At 38.7% G+C, this 22,043-nt stretch overlaps 1 protein-coding gene across 1 annotated transcript in view; it reads left to right on the forward strand.

The window, feature by feature from the left end:
• The window catches only part of JAZF1 (JAZF zinc finger 1), a 144,215-nt gene that overhangs the window by 58,105 nt on the left and 64,067 nt on the right, over window positions 1–22,043 (forward strand). The window contains exon 2 of the mRNA XM_039341999.1: window positions 20,042–20,114. Within this exon, the coding sequence (XP_039197933.1) occupies window positions 20,042–20,114 (73 nt within the window). The remainder of the gene's footprint in view (window positions 1–20,041; window positions 20,115–22,043) is intronic.

The raw sequence follows: 22,043 nt of genomic DNA on the forward strand, positions 1-22,043 counted from the left end.
ATATAGGGGTGGTTACAATGTTTCACATAACAGACACTCTCCAGATGCAAGGCTATGCAGGTGGGTGATGATTCATCCATCCTGTTTCTCGTGTTCTTATCAGAGCCTGTCCAAATGGCTGATGAATGTGTTCCATGTCTGGAGCAGTCCGTTTTGGTATCTCAAGGACTTTGTGAAAGCAATATCTATAGGCATATTTATGCAATTAATCCCACATCTCCTCCTTTTGTGTTTTTTCAACGTTGCTCTCTTCCAGTTCCAGAAGGGATCTTGATTCACTGATTAAGGCGTCCTTCCTAGTGGAGGGCGTAACATTTTTGCACATTTGCAGGAGGGAGGGAATACATTGAATGCAACAACATAGCAATACAATTAATATCAAAATGGTTACTATAATAGAAATCAAAGATCGTAACCAGGATCCATCCGGTAGCCAGGACCAAAGGGCACCCCAGATATCCACGGTGCCTGATCCATCGCTGCATAAGGGATTGTTTTGGATCATAGATTCCATTTTCCTTGCTGTAGCAGAAATATTAGGTTGAAAATCATGTATATACATACAACAATGAGAATGAATTAAAGCACATACACCGCCTTTTGCTGCTAAAATAATATCTAAAGCATACCGATTTTGCAAAACTACTTCCCTTATTTCCCCCATTTCTTGATTAATCATTTTAATGCTGTTGATTGTTTCATTAAACATATGAACAGTCCAATTGTTAAGCAAATGAAGGTCCCGATAGTTCATGGCAACTCCTAGATTGGGCAGAATCCCTCTGCTGATTTGAGTCTCTAAACTACCACCCAATGTTAGAGATGGATCCGAGGAACCAGTATGACATTTGTTCCACAGGCGTCCATAAGGGAGATGAGGCAAGGCATATACAGCAGGGGTCAAAAGGCCCAGTGTACAGGTGCCTTTCTAATCCTAAGGCACCTGGCGATAGGCTCTACGGCCACATAGTAGCCACATATCGGGTAACTCATAATAACCCTGGCGAGACTCATTAGCAAATGTTATTATGGATTCCATGTCAAGGCAAGCCATGTAGGTACTGACGTTTGTCCATTGATTGCTTCGATAAGTGTCATTTATCTTAATAAGGTTGCTTTTGATGGATTTGCATTTCTTTGCTGAATTCCATATAATAACTTGTTGACAATTACTATAATTTCCCAAATAAGTGGCAGTACGGAATAGTCCTATGCTATAAAAACAAAATCTGGCAGGTTCCATTATCCGAGCGCCCACAGCATATGTCATATTCAATGTCTCTGTAGTTATGTTTCACAGCTGCTTCCATCCTGTTTCATTGAACGGAATGGCATGGAAAATAAGGCCACCACGACTGTCACCAGGAATTTGCATGCAAATCCAACAGTTCGTGACATTAAGTGTAAGAGCAGTGCACCTGTCATCCCGTACAAAAGCATTAAAAGCCCACAGTCCCTGATCCTCATATGCCTGGCTGAGGTGGTGTACGTTGAGCCATATAAGGATGAACACAACGAGCTGGAGTCCAAATGATCTCGCCATGGTCGTCTATTGCAGCATAGCCTCGACCCCAGGTAATGAGGGAGGCAGGCCCTTTCCAGGTGGGATCAGGCAAACGTCGATAGTATACCTGGGGGCGTGAAGAATCTGTGGGAGAAGCAGAAAAATGCCTGCTTGCGGCGGTTGAGCCAGGGGTGCCAGAAACATTCAAAAAGTTTAAGGTAAAAAGTACAAGATTAAGAGTGTTTTGTATCCCAGGCAAGCCGGGGGTATTTTCCCCTTTCTTTTTTGCATGCATGTCGGGAGCCCTTTTTACAGTCTGATTGGCTCGTTCCATGATCGCTTGACCAGTGGAGTTATATGGAATGCCAAATTTATGAACAATAGACCAGCGAGAGCAAAACTGCGCAAAGGAGGTGCTGGTATAAGCAGGAGCATTGTCTGTTTTAATTTCTTTTGGGTTGCCCAGGGTAGAAAAGGTACGAATACAATGATTAATAACATGTTTAGCAGACTCACCCCTTTGAGGGGTGGCCATAATAAAGCCTGAATAGGTATCAATGGAAACATGCAAATATTTCCAGGGGGCAAATGGCAAATATTGCGTAACTTCCATTTGCCAAAGTTGACAGCTCTGCGTCCCTCTTGGGTTGACCCCTTGAGGAACAGAGTGTGCTTGGAGGCTGCAGGTGGGACATTGTTGTATGATAGCCGCAGCCTCCGTAGCTGTTAAAGAAAATTGTTTCATTAAAGCCTTCTTATTTTGATGAAAATATGAATGGCTGTCCCATGGGGTTATGGGATATAAAACAAGGACAGAAACATCCTGGTGAGTCGAGGCGGCCGAAGCGGCAGCATCCACCTTGGCATTGCCTTCGGAGATAATACCGGGGAAAGGTTGGTGACTTCTAATATGAGCAGGAAAAAAACAAGTAGAGCGGGAATGAAGAAGGGATTGGAGTGTGAGAAATAGACTGAGGAGAGAGTCATCCAATGAGGGTGACATATATGAGTCAGATAAAGAGGTGAGAACTTTATATACATAAAGACTATCTAAAATAAGATTAAAAGGTTCAGAAGAAAAAGTTTGTAAGGCCAGAATTGTAGCGGCAAGTTCAGCACGCTGAGCAGAAGTTTGAGGAGGAGTAATTTTTGTGTGCCATTGTTCACCCTCCTTCCATACACATGAACCATAAGTCTTGCTGCCATCAACATACAGGGTGACAGCGTTAGGAATGGGAGAGGAGGAAATGGGAGAATGCAGAGAAATTGAAACATTATTAAGGAGTTGGAAGCGAGGGTCAGAGGGAATATGACAGGAAACAGATCCTGCCCAGTCAGCAAGAGAAAGTTGCAATACATCTGAAGAGGCAAATAAAGGTTCCCATATAGTAAGAGACATGGGGACATATAAAAAAACAATATCAAATCCAATTAAACATTTTGCTCGAAAACGGCCCTTCGTAATTAAAAGAGCAAACATATATGGCAGTGGATTGATAGATTTGCGAGGGGTATTGGGGAGGTGAATCCATTCAACAATGGAGACCCTCCCCTTTTGATGTTGGAGAAGGGCAGCTGTAGGAATAGAGGGAGTATTAAATATGGCCAAAGACAAAGGCTCATTGGGAATGGCTCGGTCCACCCAGCGGGTGGAGAGGGCACTATTAATTAAGGCAAAAACATGTTTTTGAGTGGGGTTAAGAACAACAACAGAGGAGGGGGAAGTGTGGCCTCGCAAAGCCAAAAACAAGGGTGCCAATTGGGCAGTGGTGAGCGCAAGAAATGGACGCACAAAATTTATGGTGCCCAAGATTTGTTGTAAAGCAACTAAAGTGAGAGGAGAAGGAAGGTGGATGGCAGGGAGTACTGGAACAGAATGAGAGGCTAGGACTTTGTGTCCCAGATATAAAAAGGGAGATTGGGTTTGAACTTTTTCTGGGGCGACAATAAAGCCATAAGAAGCTAAAAGCTGAATGAGTTGGGGAAGGACAGTTTGCACCGTGCCAGGAGGACCCGGTGCGGCTAGGAGAATGTCATCCATATAGTGATAAAGCAAAAAGTTAGGATAGGATTTGTGAAAAGGCAACAAGGCAGCGTCCACAAAAGCTTGACATATGGTGGGGCTGTTAAGCATGCCTTGGGGAAGAACAGTCCATTGAGAGCGAGGAGTAGGTCGGGACATGTTAGTTTGAGGCAAAGAAAAGGAAAAAAGTTGTTTGTCATCAGGGTGTAGAGGAATGGTAAAAAAACAGTCTTTTAAATCAATAATTGCCAAATCATAGTCTTTGGGGATCATATTTGGGTTGGGCATTCTGCACTGTAGCAGACCCATGGGTTTAATTATTATGTTAATGAGGCGTAAATCATGAATAATTCTCCAGTTGCCTGATTTTTTCTTGACTACAAATACTGGGGTGTTATAAGGACTGGTAGTTGGTTCCAAATGACCAGATTGTATTTGCTGATATACCAGTTTCTGCAATGCTTCCTGTTTTTCTAAAGTGAGTGGCCACTGGTCTACCCACACAGGGGTGTCAGAAAGGAGCGTAAGCTTCATGGGTGAAGGAGGCATTATTAGTCTTCCAGAGTTAACTTCGTATCAAATTGAGAGAGTAAGTCTCTGCCCCATAAATTTGTGTGAAGAGGGAGGACGACAGGTTTAAATTTAGCAGAAATGCCTTTTGTGATTCATTGTGCAGTAAGCCAATTTTTACTGGAGCTTGCTTGTTGAAGTCCTCCCACTCCCCTGACTGCCAGTGAGGATTCGAGGGGCCAGTTAGAGGGCCATTCAGCTGTTCTTATGACTGAGACATCCGCACCAGAGTCTACAAGACCAGAGAAGAGAATGCCATTGATTAAAAAAGGCATCACCAGTTTTTGGGGAGTAATTTGCTTTCTTAGTGCCAATAAATCAGAGGAAGAATTCCCAGAGTGAGGTACATACGCAGCCTCTGGAATGGATGGTGCTGCACGTGGTAATAAAACCAAGCATGCCACCGTATCCCCCCGGTTTATTGTGACAGGGAGATTGGTATAAAATTGGACTTTTAGGGTGTGTCCATACGTGGGATCTATCATACCTGGAAGCACAAATACTCCTTGTTCCCGAGCAACAGGTGTGGGAAGGATCATTCCCTCCGTTTCCGGAGGCAAGGGTCCGGAATAAAGGGTTTCAGCAACCGTGAGTAGGTTAGGAAAAGTAACAGAAAGATCAGAAGCCAATTTTAAATCAATGCCAGAAAAATATTGCGAAGCAGAAGAAGGAGTAGAGTCTGAAAAGGATGCAGCCTTTGGAGAGGGGTTAGCTGCAAAACCCTCTGTTAGTTTCACCGATTGGACTGAGAGGAACGGCATTGATTGGCCCAATGGAAACCCTTTTTACATTTTGGGCACACAGTTTTGGGCTTGGCTCCGGGGAAGGCAGCGGGTCGAGCCGCGCCGCCTCCTGGGGCTCTGCATTGCTTTTTAAAATGACCAGGTTTTCCACAATTGAAGCAAGTGCCTTGGGGTTGATTCCCCTTTTGGATTGCAGCTGCAAGAGTGTCCATTTGAAAAGCATTGGTTCCCACAATGCGGCAGGCTTTAAGAAAGTCCGCTAGGGTAGCTGTGGGACTGGAAACAAGTGGTTTAAGAATGGACTGGCAGTCCGCATTTGCATGTTCATAAGCCAATTTTATGAGGATTTCATTTGCTGCATCTCTGTTTGAAATTTGACGCTCAATGGCAACGTGCAGGTGATTCACAAAGTCTGCATAGGATTCAGTCGCAGTTTGGCGAATGGCAGAAAAAGACTGAATCGGGGTGCCAGACTCATCAACACGAGCCATGGCAGAAAGAACACAAGTATTAATGATCGGAAATGCAAAGGGGGTGAAAGTTTGAGCCTGAGCATTAAGGGTAGCAAAATTGCCTTCTCCGAAGAGTTGTTCCGCTGTCCATTGTGAACCTGGGTGATTAGCTCTGTTTGTGCCTCTCTCTTACATTCAGATTCAAAAACTACGTATTGCGTTCCGTTAAGAAGCATGCGGAACAGATCTTTCCAATCTTGAGGCAACATTCGATATGCGCTAGCAACTGAGTGTATCAGTCCTCTAGTATAGGGACTGGTTATGCCATAATCTTTTGTAGCCTTTTTCAATTCTCGGATCATAGCCAGGGGAAGTGCTTCCTAATCAACCACTGTGCCTGCTGTGGTCTGTTGATAAGTAACAGGGAACAACTCTGTCTCGGATAGGTCAGAAACGCTCAAATCACCATTTTTCAAAGCCTTTTGAAAAGCACCACTGATGATTCCGGGCCGGGAGACAGGCGGCAACGTGGCAGGAACAGGAGAGGCTGTTTGTTGTTTATCAGGATCCATAGAATTTGCAGGGGCAGAAGGAGGGTTAAAACCAGCTCCAGGTGGCAAGGGAGTGGCCAACATAACAGACGGACTTTTGTACGGTGGAGGGTCTAATAAAGGCTGATGAGGCGAGTCAGCATGGGTTTGAATCAGGGTATACGCAATTTTCCAAAGGCACAAAATCTCTGGTGGGGCTCTCGGAGACTGATGGAGGACGGCGCCAATTTTCCTCCATGTATCTACTTTTAAAGATCCAGACTCCAGATAGGATGAGCACTTAGCCCATACGTAAGCAAGCAATTTAACAGCCTCAGATTTAGAAAGGTGATGGGTTACTCTCTGTTCCTGATCAGTAAGATATTTTTTCCTGCCAAGTAGCCTCAGCTCTTCCACATGCTGCTTTTGAGCATGAGACATTCCACCCCCCATACTTACGAAGAGGAGTTAGTTGCCAGCAACTTCGTCGGGTGCACCAAGCCTATTCCAGGCGATAAGTAAAGGGTCGGCAGGGACGTATCCCTTAGTGGATCACGTCGGGGTCACCAGTTGTGGTGGTCTCCCATGGAGAATGAGACACGTACGCAGGTATCTCGGGATGGGAGCCCAGAGCTGACTCCACCACCCTATTTTATTGTTACTATAGTTTTTACATCACACAGCGTAATCATAAGATGTATATAGGGGTGGTTACAATGTATCACATAACAGACACTCTCCAGATGCAAGGCTATGCAGGTGGGTGATGATTCATCCATCCTGTTTCTCATGTTCTTATCAGAGCCTGTCCAAATGGCTGATGAATGTGTTCCGTGTCTGGAGCAGTCCGTTTTGGTATCTCAAGGACTTTGTGAAAGCAATATCTATAGGCATATTTATGCAATTATTCCCACAATTATTATTTATAGTTTCATCAAACCCTTTAAAATATAATCTTAGCAGTTTTTTTAAATATCTAGATTTATCCAGACTGCAGTATTTTAACTATGATTTCAATATATTTTCCCTCTTTAAAGGTTAATTTGTCACTTCCATCTATGAGGGAGTGGGGGGTGTAGTCCCCTTACTTCACTTTCGGAGGTTTTCTTACTTTGGGGATATTTCCCAAAGACTTAATTACAGAGGAGAGGAGAGAAGATCGATACTCTCACCAGTTCCAAGCATGCTGTTCACTGTTGTTCTGGTTTGTGCTCTTGAATTTTGGCTGCAAGTACCTTGGGCTAGAAGCTAGCGTGCAGCTAGTCTTCCTCCTATTGGGTTAGATTGAACAGAATGACCACCATCATTCTGTGATCATCGAGCACCCTTTTTTCTTTGCCACCTCTCCGGGGCAACTTCAGACCCATTTAGGGTCCCCTGGTACGGCGAAATCAGCTGTGGGGGTGCGGAGTTCTGCAATCCATTGGCTGTGCGCTACGGTGCAAAAACCAGAAGATTTCTTTATTCTTATCATTTTTTATTCTTTATTGAACTTTGTATAATGTTGCTTATCCTAAACTGGAAGCATGTTATATGTATATATGTATGCATGCGTGCATGTTTGTAAACAAGCTTCAGCTTGATAGTACAAGAAAAATCTATAGTACAATAAATGTTTGCACATTTGGCTAGCCCATAATATCATTTGCTTGGTTTTGGTGTAGCATGTTGTGTGGTTTGTTCACTTTGATTTATGGTTTATTATGTGATATGGTGCTAAAAAAATAAATAAAAACATAAAGTCTGATGAGTAAGAACACATTTCTAGAAAAGAATTAGCCTAGATAGTTTGTAAAGTTCATATTCAGCTTAAAGATAGAGATAGATGTACTTTTAAATTAAAGTAGGAAGAAATGGCTGCTTTGTTTTAGCAATAAAAAGTTCTGAAAGTTATTGGAAAGTTATTTTAAGATGTTTTATGATTTAAGATGTTAAGCAGTTAATGCTTGACAAAACAAAAGTCCACAATGTATTATATCTTTGGCTTATTGCAAAACATGTCATGTGCCATGACAGTTGAAAGCAATAACACTCATTACTTACCTAGACATATTCCTAACAAACAGTACTTACCTTACTATTTTATGCTAGCAGATGATTAACTTGAATACACACTGCTTTTTCTCATCAAGGCATCCGCATGTCTTCTGTTTTCAGAAAGTCTGTAATTGGAAATGGTTTGGCAGATGTTTTTGAACTGTTATCTTGGCAGTCTACGCTGCAAATTGATTTTTGTTGTATAATTTTTTTATGTGTCTCGTTGGATTTTTTGTAGTTCTTTAAAATATTGTGAGTCTTAACACTGACCAGGAGCTTAACAATTATACAATTGTAATGGTAGTTCTTATAATATTAAAAGAAAATGTATTTTTTTTAAATCTTCTTGCTGTTACTATGCTATCAGGCAAACAAATATGTCCCTATATAAATGTATTTGTATTACTGATCAAAGAACCACAAGAGATTCATGAAGATACTCTAAATTGTTAATAGTCAGATAATATAATCTTATATATATATTCCATATCATGTTCAATGTTATAGCTATAGGTTACATAGTTACTTGTAATGTAATTTACTTCACAAACTGTAACAAAATGTACTGTGAATGTACATAATAAATTAGTAGATATAGTTATGGTTTTGTTACCATTTGAGGTATAAGTTGGATTCCCATCATCCAAAGGCTTTATGGCTGTGCATGGATGCTGTGCTGAATTGGGGAACATATACTTTTTAAGCCTAAATGTCTGCAAAACCCACAGGAAACCACTTACAAACAATAGGACTACAATGTTTTGTGAAGTCTTACATTTTGTGAAACAGCTCTTTTGAAAAATGTGCTTATGACCTGTGTTAAAAATTTACCTATCTTATGGAAATTAAAAACTTCTGATGACAATATGATGCTTCACATAAAAGAAAAGACTAGCAATTGGTCTTCCAGCAAAGCAGGGGCCATTTAGCCAAAAAAAAAAGTTTTATTCACATATTGTAAGTAAATCTATGATTCTCTATTACGGGATACTTCAAAACACTTACCAGGATTTTTGCACATTCTGATCGTTAGGTTTTTGATAAAAACACATCCAACAATTATTTTGTTCATAACACTATCTGTATTGTTTCTTTTCCCTAGATGCCAAGTATATTGGTATATATTTTTTCTGCCAAGACAATTCAGTTTTGAGTGCATATGATGAAGGCAACTATGCTCCAGGAAAATTTAAATTAAATGGGATTTAGTCCTATCATGAGTTTATATTGAATTGAAACATTAGAAAAACGGTGGAAGAAAAATATCAGCTGTCAATATATACTTTAATGCTGAAATAATGATAGATTGCTATTACGATTCTCTATTGCAAAACATAATTTGAGGGAAATTGCCATGTAGGTAAATGGTAGATTTCTATGTTATAGAATTGCTGACCACAAGATATCAATATAGGACCAGCACCAGTTGAATTTATGCTGGCTTGAAGATTCCAGTTGAATTTATGCTGGCTTGAAGATTCTGATTTAGTAGCCTATCGTGTATACATACATACATGTATATGTATTTATAAATATAAGTATTCACTATTGTTTGTTCTTTACTAAATGCAATTGCTTTTTCCTGTAGATTATTATGAAGAGCAGAAAAAATAAATAGAAAAATGGGGAGATAAATTTCTGCAATGACACAGAAGTACTGCAATACTGCAATGCTGCATTGCTCAGATCTCATGTTTAAGAGAATCACATTTTTACATTGTATTATACGTGGAAGGCTCCTACAAGTAAAGCAATAGAAAATTGTTAAAATACAATCACTTCCTCCTGATTTAAAAGTTCTTAATAGCAAGACAGTTTTGATTAATATTGTGCTGAAATTTGCTTTGCAAAATTGGTTTGTTTTCCTATTTTACTTTCAAAGGGATTTCTTTTGCATTTCTTTGAGCAGAATCTATCCTTACATCAACACACCTGTAAATGCACTGTAAATACTTTTAGCTTAACTAAGAACCACATTGAAAAGATGCCATTTTCCTCTAATAGATACCATCTGAGAAAGCTGCATGTTTTATCCTGAAGTTTAAATATGAGTGGCCTTAGATTGTTCTCCGTGCAGCTGACACAGCTCTTCTGAGTACATAAAATTAACGTTGGAGAGCTGAGTAGGCAGAACTATGAAAGTGAATTGAAGGCCATGTGGTAAAAAAATTTGCATTGCCCCCAGTTGGTTAGAAGATAGATAATCATGTGATCGTTATTGGAGAAGGATGCAGGCAGTTTGTAGAGAGGAACATTGCACTCACCAAAGTAAGAGAAATATTCCATAAAGAAAAGTTAACTAAACCATTTACATCTCTTTTTATTATTTATTGATGGATTGATTAAATTTATTTTTTGCCACATAGTGATTCAGATGACTGAATCCTATAATGTGGTTCAGTTTATCTTGCATCAAGATAACATGAACATTTCATAATTATAAAAATAAGGTAAAATTACAAAAAAAATAAAACAAATAAAAAAACAAGGATTTGAAGGGTAGGCATGGGGGTGCCTTCTCTAGTAATGTACTAACCACCATGAGCCACAGTTTCTCCTTCATAACCTCATACAAGCTGGTATAGCAGGTTTTAAAGACTTTCCTGAAGGCTAAAAGAGAGGGTGAATCTTACGTCCTGTGGCAAGATAAGAACCGTGATAGAAAATACTCTCCTGGATCCTACCAGCTGAAATTGCTTGGCTGATGGGATCCCCAGTAGGCCCCTTCTGCCAGTATGAATGGGGTGGCCAATCCCAATGGAGAAAAATGGGATTGGGATTGGGTGGCTAATCCCAATGGAGAAATTCTGGATCCATGCTATCAAAGGTTTTAAATGTAACCAACTGATAGTTAAAAGACAGGAGGGAAGAAAAAAAATGCTCAGTGGGAGAAGTAGGATTGTCTTTTAATTATTTAACCACCTCCAGTGTGATATTCCCCTGTTAGGAACCCAAGCCATCTGGTAGAGCCAGGTCTTCAGGTCTTTATAGAAGTATGGGCAGGAGCCACAGCAGAAGGCCTGACAGTGTGCCTGCAGCAAGCTTCCTCTGCCAGCATGGGTGGGGCAGATCAGTTCCAGTGAGATGAGATTGTTCTTCAAGTAACCTTGACCCATGCCATGTAGGGGGTTTAAAGATAATAACCAACACCATGAATTGCATTCACAAGTAGAGTAGCAGCCAGTGCAGTTTGTGTAACAGTCGTATTAAATCCTAGGAACTCCAAAACTGTCTATGCTGCTGTCTTTTGGACCACTTGTAGCTTCTGAATACTCTTCAAGAGTAATCTCATGTGCAGTATGTTGCAATAATCCAATCAAAGCTGACCAGGGCATGAGTGTCTTAGTTCAGAACCTCAAATCAATATGTATCCTGCTAGTAGGAACATGTAAAGAGTATAAAAAACAGGGAAGATATGCTGTATATACAAGATATTGTAACATATTGGAGATCACCGGAATATATTATGATGTAAGAATCTTCATAAATAAATGATTATGAGATCAGAATTTCATGAATACAAAAAATAGATATGCAAGTTTAGGATAAGTCTTTTTTGGAGTTGACTTTAGTTCACAGCCAAAATATACTGCAATTCAAATTCTTCAAAGAGTAACAGTAACTGTTATAATTTGATCCAGTGCATCTGCAACATTGACCTGTGGGCAGGGAAGTCATCACATAAATGCTGGCATTATGTACTTGCCTCCTCATTTGTGATATTAGTATTGATAGTTTATGATTGCTCTCTTAGCAAATGTTTGAAGGTACAGCTGTCCCCAAAAAGGGGCACTTACCACCTGGATTTGAAGTTCCAATTGTTAGGCTCAGTCTGGGATCATGTGATTGAACTTTGGCAACATAAACACATTTATTTACAGCCGATTGTAGCATCCTGCAATCACTTGATCACATTTTATGACAGTTTATGACACTTCTCATTTTCTCAAGACCATATCCAGTTAATAATACTAACTATTGTAGCTAAGAAAAACTGAAGCCCTGGATTTAGCATTTTTATTTATCTATTTTAGGCTATTTATTAAGTCAGTCTGTATTTGTATAAAAAAGTAATTGACTTCTTTCTACTTTGATAACTTACTGCAAGTCAGAGAAACAGAGACCAGATTGCATTCAACACATATCTGGTAGTTATTATGAAAACGTAATGCAAAGAATATGGTGGAGAATCCAGAGAAAGGGACAAGAAGTGGCATGTGTGAATAAGTGTAAAAGGATAAACACAGGAAGAATGGGTGGTAACAGCCCAGAACAGAGAAAACCTAGTACTAAAGAAATGGGAACAGAGATGCTGTATGTACTTGGCATTTTGATCAGCCATCTGTTATGGGGAGGAGCGATAGGATGTAAGCAAGGATATCAACAAGAAAGAAGGCAGGAAATCCCTTGGAAGTTTCTAATGTGGCCACTACTTATATTTCCCATAAGCAATCATTTGCTAGTAATTTTTCTAGACCTTGTTATCTCTGATGAATAAGGCTAAGCCAAGTACCAATGCCATTAAAAATTTTAGGTAGGCAGACTTTTTTGTGCTGGAAGATTAAAAAATATATGCATTCATGTGCTAGATTTAGAAAGGTGAGATTTTTGAATGTTTTTTGTTGCTAATGTTGTTTGTTCTCATTTTGTTTTGCTTTTTCATCAAATTCCAGATACTCAAGTTTAAGAACTAAATGCTTTAGATATTTTCACATTTCTAATCAATGTACTCAAAGAGGAAAAATGCTGAATAATTTTATGAATAGTCATTTTTGTCTTTTTCATCTTCATTTGTAGAATATTAGAGAGTTTGTTGCAATCTGGTGTTTGTCAAAATACAATTGATGAAAGATGTTTAGTAAAAATCCTACTTGTACAATTATAAATTTGTAAAATTTCTCATTTTGTCTGCTAATAATGGACTGTCTTCCATTGGAATAGAATAGTCTTAAAGCAGAGATTATCAACTTCATGTTCAGATATTTTGGCTTATAAAAGTCAATCGTCCTTTGCTACTGGCCTACTCTATTCATTTGGAGGATGAAAATAGAAATAAAGAATATCTGGAAAGGACTTCTAGCTTATTTGTGTGCAATATGTTAGCCCTATAACTCTGTGGAGAATTTCTAACATGACCCAGGAAAATCCCTGACATAGCCCACACAGTTCATGTTGAAGTCCAACAAATGAAAAACAGCAAGATGACATACTTGCTCAAAACTAGTTTGCTGAAACAGACATCCCTCTTTATTTAAATCACTTCATATCATTACCAATAATATTGTAATTTTGATGAACCATTGCTTGTCAATTAAGATTATATAGTAAGGTGACCAACTTTTTTACAACAAAAAGGAGGACACGAATAAATTGAAGAAAAAAATATTGTAAATAAAAGAAACATTGTATTTATTGCAACAATAATACAGAATACACTATAATATGATAAATGCATAATAAAAACCATTTGTAACAATAACATTTTATATTGTAATTATGCTTACATGCCTATTAATTATTTAAATGAGTACTTTTCCATTGAATTAATATTTTTTGTCAATGTATCATCTTCTACCAATATATTGGAAATATCTGAACAAGAAATATTCTTCATATTGAATTTTACGGCAAGTGCTGCAGCTAGAGTATCAACATTCAATCTCGATTTCTCACTTGTCCAAAAATCTACACGGCTGGATTGCGCTGGGGTGGGCGGCGGAGGCAGGTGTTATGAGCCAGGTGTTCCAGTACGGCCATGTAGGTGCGCAGAGTGAGGTGGTGGCAGCGCAGGTCAGCACTGCGTAGACCACCAGCTGGCGCAGCCCATGGAGGGTCAACTGCCCACCATGCCCCCGCCCATAGCTGTCCCGCCAGCACCACTGCCCTGCCATGGAGAGCCAGCCCCGCAGCTCGCAAAGCCAGCTCTGGCCCTGCAGCCATCCCCCAGCACCACCGCCCACCCTGCGCAACCCTGTAGAGCCGGCCCTGCGGCTTACAAAGGCAAAGCACCAGCCATGCTGGCTCCGGCCCTGCAGCTGCCCCCCCAGCTGCCCCCCAGCACCACCGCCCACCTTGCGCATCCCTGTAGAGCCGGCCCCGCGGCTCGCAAAGGCAAAGCACCAGCTGCCCCAGCTCCGGCCCTGCAGCTGCCCCCCCAGCCACCCCCCAGTACCACTGCCCACCCTGCGCATCCCCGTAGAGCCGGCCCCGCAGCTTGCAAAGCACCACCCGTGCTGGCTCCAGCCTTCCAGCCGCCCCCCAGCACCACCGCCATCCCTGTGCATCCCTGTGTAGAACCGAACAGGGAAGATCAAGAGAAACTTACCGCTCCAGTCTCCTCCAGCTATCTGCAGAACTAAGTAGGAGATGGTGTAGTTGGGTAGCAGTGAGGGGTGCAAAGTTCCTGCAACTTGCACGTGCAAAGTTTGCCGCCCAGGTGTTTTGGCGCACTCAGCAGCAATTCGTATTGGCTTTTGAAAGCCAATTGGGGAGTAGTAGAGCTCAGGCAAAAGTTGAAAAAAACATCAAAAAAGGTCCCAGAATGCCTTCTGAGCATTCTATGAGGAAAAGAAAGCCCTGCAGATAAGTCTTCAAATATAGAAAAAGAGGACATTTAGGAGGACATTTTCGAGGGAGGACAGAACTCACAAAAGGAGAACTGTCCTCCCAAAAGGAGGACGGTTGGTCACCTTATATATAGATATAATGGTCTAATTCAGTACAAATCACATTTATGTCTTCAAATACTCTGCTTTGCATTTGTGTTGCAAAATAATAAGACTAGCACACAAGATTTGCTTTTATTACAATTATTGTTCTTTCAGACTGGAAAAACAATTTTGGTGACAAATGATTTCTCTCTTTGTTTCCCTTTTCCAAATGGGATGTGTTCCTGGGCCACATGTTCATTTTTGTAGTCACACTTATATGTGCATACTTTAATTTTAAGTTCAGATTTAGACAGTAATCTATAGATAATCTTTTGGGGCAAAAAAATTAAAAAATAATAATATTGCAAGTAAAGAGGCATTTTTTAAAAATTAGACTATTCTGTCCCATTAATTGAAGGAGGTTTTTTTTTTAGTTAAAAATAGAGTCACTCTATTCACAATGCAATTCTATCTGTATTCCTATAAAAATTGCAAAGTCTGTTACTTTCATTGAACCAATCACATCATTCTATAGACAACCAAACTAAAAATTTTTAGCAGAATCAGATGTGCAATTTTTCTATACTATAGAGACACCATTTATAATATATTGAAATATTATGGTACCTTTATTCATTTTTTGGCTTGTTTGTTTTGGCCATATAGATATTTTTAATAATCCTATAAATATTGACAATAGTGTGCTTTTTCTATCCATTATTAAAAATTATATGTTTTTTTCTGCAGCTTGCAAACTTATGACACTTGAAATGTAATTGTCATGGAATCTTCATCCAAAGAAAGAAGCTCACTGCTGAGGGAAAAATGACCAAACTTTATTCAATGATCATTGGGTGCCTGCTTTGTAGGAAAGTAGGACCCTGAACATTAAAAAGGGAGAAATCTTTATAAAGTTTGGGGTTGAGGGGCAGGAAATCTGAAGCAGTTGATTCATGGGGACATTTTGAGCAAGTAAGATATGTGTTTAAACCAGAGAAAAAAGTATTTGTAAAGTAAAGCTGTTAAGAATTCCATACTTAAGACGATAAATGTTTGATTGCGATGGAATAGCTGTGGTTTCTCATCTCCTGCTTCCTAGATGATAAGATCAAAAGGCTATTGTAGCAGAACTGTACCATATTTGAGCTATGCATTATCCTGGGATAATGGGGGTGATACAAGGAAAGCAGAGGGAAATGAGGAATTTGCAATGAGAGAGGTAGGGAAAGGGCGGAAAGAAGAAGAAAATAAAAAGAAGCGGGAGTTGGGAGAAGAATTTGTAGCTTTATTTTATTATGATTATTTTACATCACATAATTATTGCAACTTATGTTGCATGTTTGTAATAAAAAATCATATTATTAATTTAATTTTTTCTTAGAAGTAATGCACTATTGCAAATTCTGAACACCATCATAAGCAATAGTGCCAAATTCAGAGTAAAACATCTTAGGGCTTCCAGTTCTGTACTGTAACACTCAGCCAAGGGATTCCAGAGCTCCACACCCCACAGCTAATTTCGCCCTGCCAGGGGATTCTAAGTGGGTCTAAAATCGCCCCGGAGAGGTGACAAAGAAAAAGGGGTGTCCCATGGATTATATCCCGTTCAATCTGGGGGAAGCCCTCTAACCTGACAGTACCAAAAGGCAAAAAGATATGACGCTGGAAGATGAGCCCCTCAGGTCAGAAGGTGCTACTGGGGAAGAGCAGAGGGCTAGTACTAGTAGCGTCAGAAGAGTGAAGCGACTGGGCCAAAGCCAAATGGACGCTTAGCTGTGGATGCATCTGGTGGTGAAAGGAAAGTCTGATGCTGTAAAGATCTTTTCTCCATAGGAAACTGGAACGTGAGATCCATGAATCAAGGCAAACTGGACATGGTCAAACAAGAGATGACAAGATTGAACATCGACATCTTAGGAATCAGCGAACTAAAATGGACAGGAATAGGTGAATATAATTCAGAGGACCATCAGGTATACTACTGTGGGCAAGAATCCCTCAGAAGAAATGGAGTAGCCGTCATAGTCAAGAAAAGAGTAGGAAAAGCAATACTGGGATGCAATCCCAAAATGACAGAATGATTTCAGTGTGAATCCAAAGCAAACCATTCAATATCACAGTAGTCCAAGTCTAAGCTCCAACCACTGGTGCTGAAGAGTATGAAATTGACCAGTTCTATGAAGCCCTACAGCACCTTATAGAATCAACACCAAAAAATGATGTCCTTATCATCATGGGGGATTGGAATGCTAAAGTAGGAAGCCAAAAGATAACTGGAATAACAGGCAAGTTTGGCCTTGGAGTACAAAATGAAGCAGGGCACAGGATGATAAAATTCAAGAGAATACGATGATCATAGCAAACATTCTTTTCCAACAACCCAAGAGACAGCTCTACACATGGAGATCACCAGATGGTCAATACAGAAATCAGATTGACCATGTGCTCTGCAGCCAAAGATGGAGAAGCTCTATACAGTCAGCTCCTGGTCTTGTTTTTACTGACTGTATATTCATCAGGGATATGATTTAGTTCATACCTGAGTAGCCTAGTGTTTTTCTCTACTTTCCTCAATTTAAACCTAAATTTTGCAACAAGAAGCTCATGAAAGTAGAGAAAGGCAAGGGAGAAAGAGAAAGATCTGATAGATAGAGTGCCTGAAGAACTATGGATGGAGGTTCACAACATTGTACAAGAGATAGCAACTAAAACTATCCCAAAGAAAAAGAAATGCAAGAAAGCATCTGAGGAAGCTTTGCAAATAGCTGAGGAAAGAAGGAAAGCAAAAGGCAAGGGAGAAAGAGAAAGATACACCCAATTGAATGCAGAATTCCAGAGAATAGCTAGAAGAGATAAGAATGCCCTCTTAAATGAACAGTGCAAAAAAAGGAGAAAACAATAGAATAGGGAGAATCAGAGATCTCTTCAAGAAAATTGGAGATATGAAGGGAACATTTCATGCAAAAATGGGCATGATAAAGAACCAAAATGGCAGGGACTTAACAGAGGCAGAAGAGATTAAGAAGAGGTGGCAAAATTACGCAGAAGAACTATACAAAAATGAGCTTAGCGTCCCTGATAACCACAATGGGATGGTCACTGACTCTGAGCCAGACATCCTAGAATGTGAAGTGAAATGGGCCTTAGGAAAGCTGAGCAACAACAAAGCTAGTGGAGATGACAGTATTCCAGCCTAACTATTCAAAATCTTAAACGATGATGCAGTAAAAGTGCTACACTCAATTTGCCAGCAAATTTGGAAAACTCAACAGTGGCCACAGGATTGGAAAAGGTCAGTTTACATTCCAATTCCAAAGAAAGGCAATGCCAAAGAATGTTCAAACTACCACACTATTGCACTCATTTCACATGCTAGTAAAATTATGCTAGACTTCACAGTATGTGGATCTAGAACTTCCAGAAGTACAGGCAGGATTTCGTAGAGGCAGAAGAACTACAGATCAAATTGCCAACATATGCTGGATCATGGCGAAAGCTAGGGAGTTCCAGAAAAACATCTACTTCTGCTTCATTGACTATGCAAAAGCCTTTGATTGTGTGGATCACAACAAATTGTGGCAAGTTCTTAAAGAGATGGCAAGTACCAGACCATCTTATTTGTCTCTTGAGAAACCTATATGCAGGTCAAGAAGCAACAGTGAGAACTGGACACAGAACCACTGATTGATTCAAAATTGGGAAAGGTGTCTGGCAAGGGTTGTATTTTGTTGCCCTGCCTATATAACTTATATGCAGAGCACATCATGAGAAAGGCAGGGCTAGATGAATCAAAAGTTGGAATTAAGATTGCTGGGAGAAATATCAACAATCTAAGATATGCAGATGATATCACTCTAATGGCAGAAAGGAAGAGGAGGAACTTAAGAGGAACTAAAGAGCCTCTTGATATGGGTGAAGAAGGAGAGTGCAAAAGTTGGCTTGAAACTCAACATTAAGAAAACCAAGATCATAGCATCTGGTCTTCTCAATTCCTGGCAAATAGATGGGGAAGAAATGGAGGCAGTGACAGATTTTATCTTTCTTGGCTCCAAGATCACCCAGATGGGGACTGCAGCCAAGAAATTAAAAGATGCTTGCTCCTGGGGAGGAAAGCTATGGCAAATCTAGACAGCATACTAAAAAGGAGAAACTTCACCCTGCCCACAAAAGTATAGTCAAGGCCATGGTTTTCCCAGTTGCAAAGTATGGCTGTGAAAGTTGGAGAAAGGCTGAGCACAAAAGAATTGAGGCCTTTGAACTATGGTGCTGGAGAAGACTCCTGTGAGTCCCCTGGACTGCAAGGCGATCAAACCAGTCAGTCCTAGAGGAGATCAACCCTGACTGCTCTTTAGAAGGCCAGATCCTGAAGCTGAAACTCACGTACTTTGGCCACCTAATGAGAAAGAAGGACTTACTGGAGAAGAGCCTAATGCTGGGAAAGATTGAGGGCAATAGAAGAAGGGGACGATAGAAAATGAGGGACCTGGATGGAGTCACTGAAGCAGATGGTAGAGGACAGGAAGGCTTGGAGGAACATTGTCCATGGGGTCACGATGGGTCAGACACAACTTCGCAACTAACAGCAACAACAACAATAGTAAAGAGGTCCTATAGAAAGATTGCTAGATGGTGTATTATATGATTAAATACTTGTTTGAACATAGAATAGACAAAGTTTGGACACAAAGGGACGCTATAGTAAGAGGGATAAGATATATAAGTAGTATAATATTTTTATAATATATGAAATGTAAAAATATTGAGACAGTGTATTTGAATGAAAAGTTTAGATATTCAAAGGTAATGAATTTTGAGAAAATTATGACTGATAAGAGTAGTTTTAATACTGAGGGGAAATTAAGCTTAAATAAGAATCTTGAAAACAGGAATATAATTATTTAATAAGATGACCTCTATAAACACAATTGAAACATAAGCTTATTAGAAAAGATGTTATTGTTATATGTATAAATACTAGAGAAATGTTTATACCCATTATGTATGTATTGAAAGTATTAAAAATTATATTTGCTTAATGTAGACAAAGGGAGAATATTACTGGAAGAAGAAAGGATCAAGGAAATATATTATCAACTAACATATTGATTAATTATAGAAATTAATTATTATTGATTGTTTTTAAATATATGAACACAGACAACACATTGTTTATTAACACTAAAGATTGTTGTAAAAAATAATAAAATATATTTTAAAAAAGAGTAAAACATTTTAAATAATCCTTAATAAGCTTTTGTCTGGTGTAACATTGTAATAAACAAATCTCTTTTAGTAATATCTGCTAATAAAAAAAGTCACCATTATATTTTGTATTCTTGACCCTTTTTCCACACACTCCCTTTTATTGCTAATGAAAGTTATTTAAGTATATAGGATATCTCCTATAGATGTGAAACGCATTTTTGACTTTGTCTGCACTGCATGTGATTTGAGAAAAATGGTTTCAAGTGTGCTTAATCTGTATGATGTAAGTCAGCAAACCCTAATCCGTTTGTATATTTTGAATTCCAGATACGGACCCACGTGTATTAGAAAAACAAGAATTACAACAACCCACATATGTTGCTCTCAGTTACATTAATAGGTAAGCTATTCTGTGTATAAATGGAAATATATATACATTTTTATAAAGTCTGCTTAAAGGACTTGTAATACATTTCAAATGGGACAGGAATATAAACAATTTTACTAAGGTCTATAATTCTGCAGTTGCATAAATCTAGTTTCTTCCAAACATAACTCCTCAGATAGTTACTTTTAAATTTGGAGGGGGGTTGTGGATTTTTAAAAAAACTAATAGATAAAATAGGTCTGTTGAGTTTATTAGTTTTGCTTCTAATTCAGAAAAAAAATTGCAGTATTTTGGCAGGGAATTCTGACAAGGATTAGAAACGGCCTACAAATAAGGGTCCATCAATTCCAAGATTACATAGCATTTTATAACTTTTTTGTATTGATACAAATTAATATTAATTAAGTAATTAGACCTGGATATCCAGGAGGGAGGTTATCAAAAAAACACTATGGTTACCATAACATTAAAATAAAAGTTACAGGGTTTTGCTTGCTTGGTGGTGGCTCCTGTCTTGATTGATTTTGACACACACATCCATCAACACCCTTGATAGTGACCCAGTTTAGAATATCCTCTTCTAAACTTCCTGTTCATTTGTACTAATATTCTGAAAGATATTCAGTAATTTTTGGTTTCAAGTTTTTTAAAAGACAAAAAGGTTCTTATCAAAGAACAAAATTCACTGGCTTTGATTCAAAGAACTATGCAAGGAAGGAAAAAAATGTTTTGGTATCATCATTCCATTGCAGAAATGCTAGAAGACTTCTTGCATTTGAAGCATTGAAAGACTATTTTTGTAAATTAGGCCCTGTTTTATCAGGTGCTAACGTGGTATCACTTGCACCTATATTCAAATAAATATAAAGGAAAAGGATGGAATTAAACGGCAATGAAAATTGTAGCCTTCCAACGCATTTAAGGCATACAGTGAAGAAATTCTATGATCTTTCCAGTAATATATTGTGATTGGTACTATTTTTAATCATAGCTGTACAGTAAAGTATATTATAATTGGATATTCTTGTTTATAAAGTTTGGTTCTATTTGCATCTTACTTTCTTTCCTGTTATTATAATGTAGTATGTTCCCACTTTTTAAATGAATAAAATCAATATGTTTTGTTCCTACATATACTTTCTTTAAAGGCTGTTATTATTTATTGTTTCAGAAGGAATAACAGATCATTTGTACGTTTTTAAACAAAAATACAGTCAGATCTATTAAGATTAGATCTCTATGTGTATCTATGTCTAAATGTATGATAATGAGCAACTAACAATGTTATGTTTTTATCTACCTAATCATATCTTCGCTTCCTATCAGAAAATTATTCTAGAGAAAGAACAACACTGTTGTTAGAATTTGTTGTGGAAGAATCAAATACAGAATTCAAATTTTCAACATTTCTCCCAAATTTCTTGTGTATGTTTTGTGCTGGTTTTTTTTTTCCTGAGCATGGTTGGTATTTTTTGGCTTTTTAAGGCCAATACTTGAAATATAAGCCCACTCTTCATGTATAAGATTAATCCATATTTTTCTTTTTATGAAGAATGCTGCCATTTTGAAGGGAGGTAAGTTTTTACATGTAACATATCTGAGTCATTTTTGTGGCATTTGCCTCCTATGTAAAAGTTATTTGCTGAGCAGGCCTGAGAATTAAGGAATATCATGTTTTAACAAAAGTAAAATGTTTTCAGTTGTGGTACTGTGGTCAATATGTTTTTATATGTAGCCATCTAATTTCAGTAGATGAAAATAATGCAAAGTATATTCCTTATCAGAAAGAAAAAATTGCTGTGAAATAACTTCTAATAGAAGGCCTTATTTTTTGCAAAATAGCCAGAGTGGTTTAGTAGTCTATAGTAGTATTTCTATCTTATATGTATATTGTTGCATATTCTTCCAGATTTGTTTAAAGTGGTAAATAGAATTAAAATC

Source organism: Crotalus tigris, unplaced genomic scaffold (assembly GCF_016545835.1).
Source record: "Crotalus tigris isolate CLP2741 ecotype Arizona unplaced genomic scaffold, ASM1654583v1 scf7180000017774.6281472, whole genome shotgun sequence".
In the NCBI taxonomy this organism is placed as follows: Eukaryota; Metazoa; Chordata; class Lepidosauria; order Squamata; family Viperidae; genus Crotalus; species Crotalus tigris.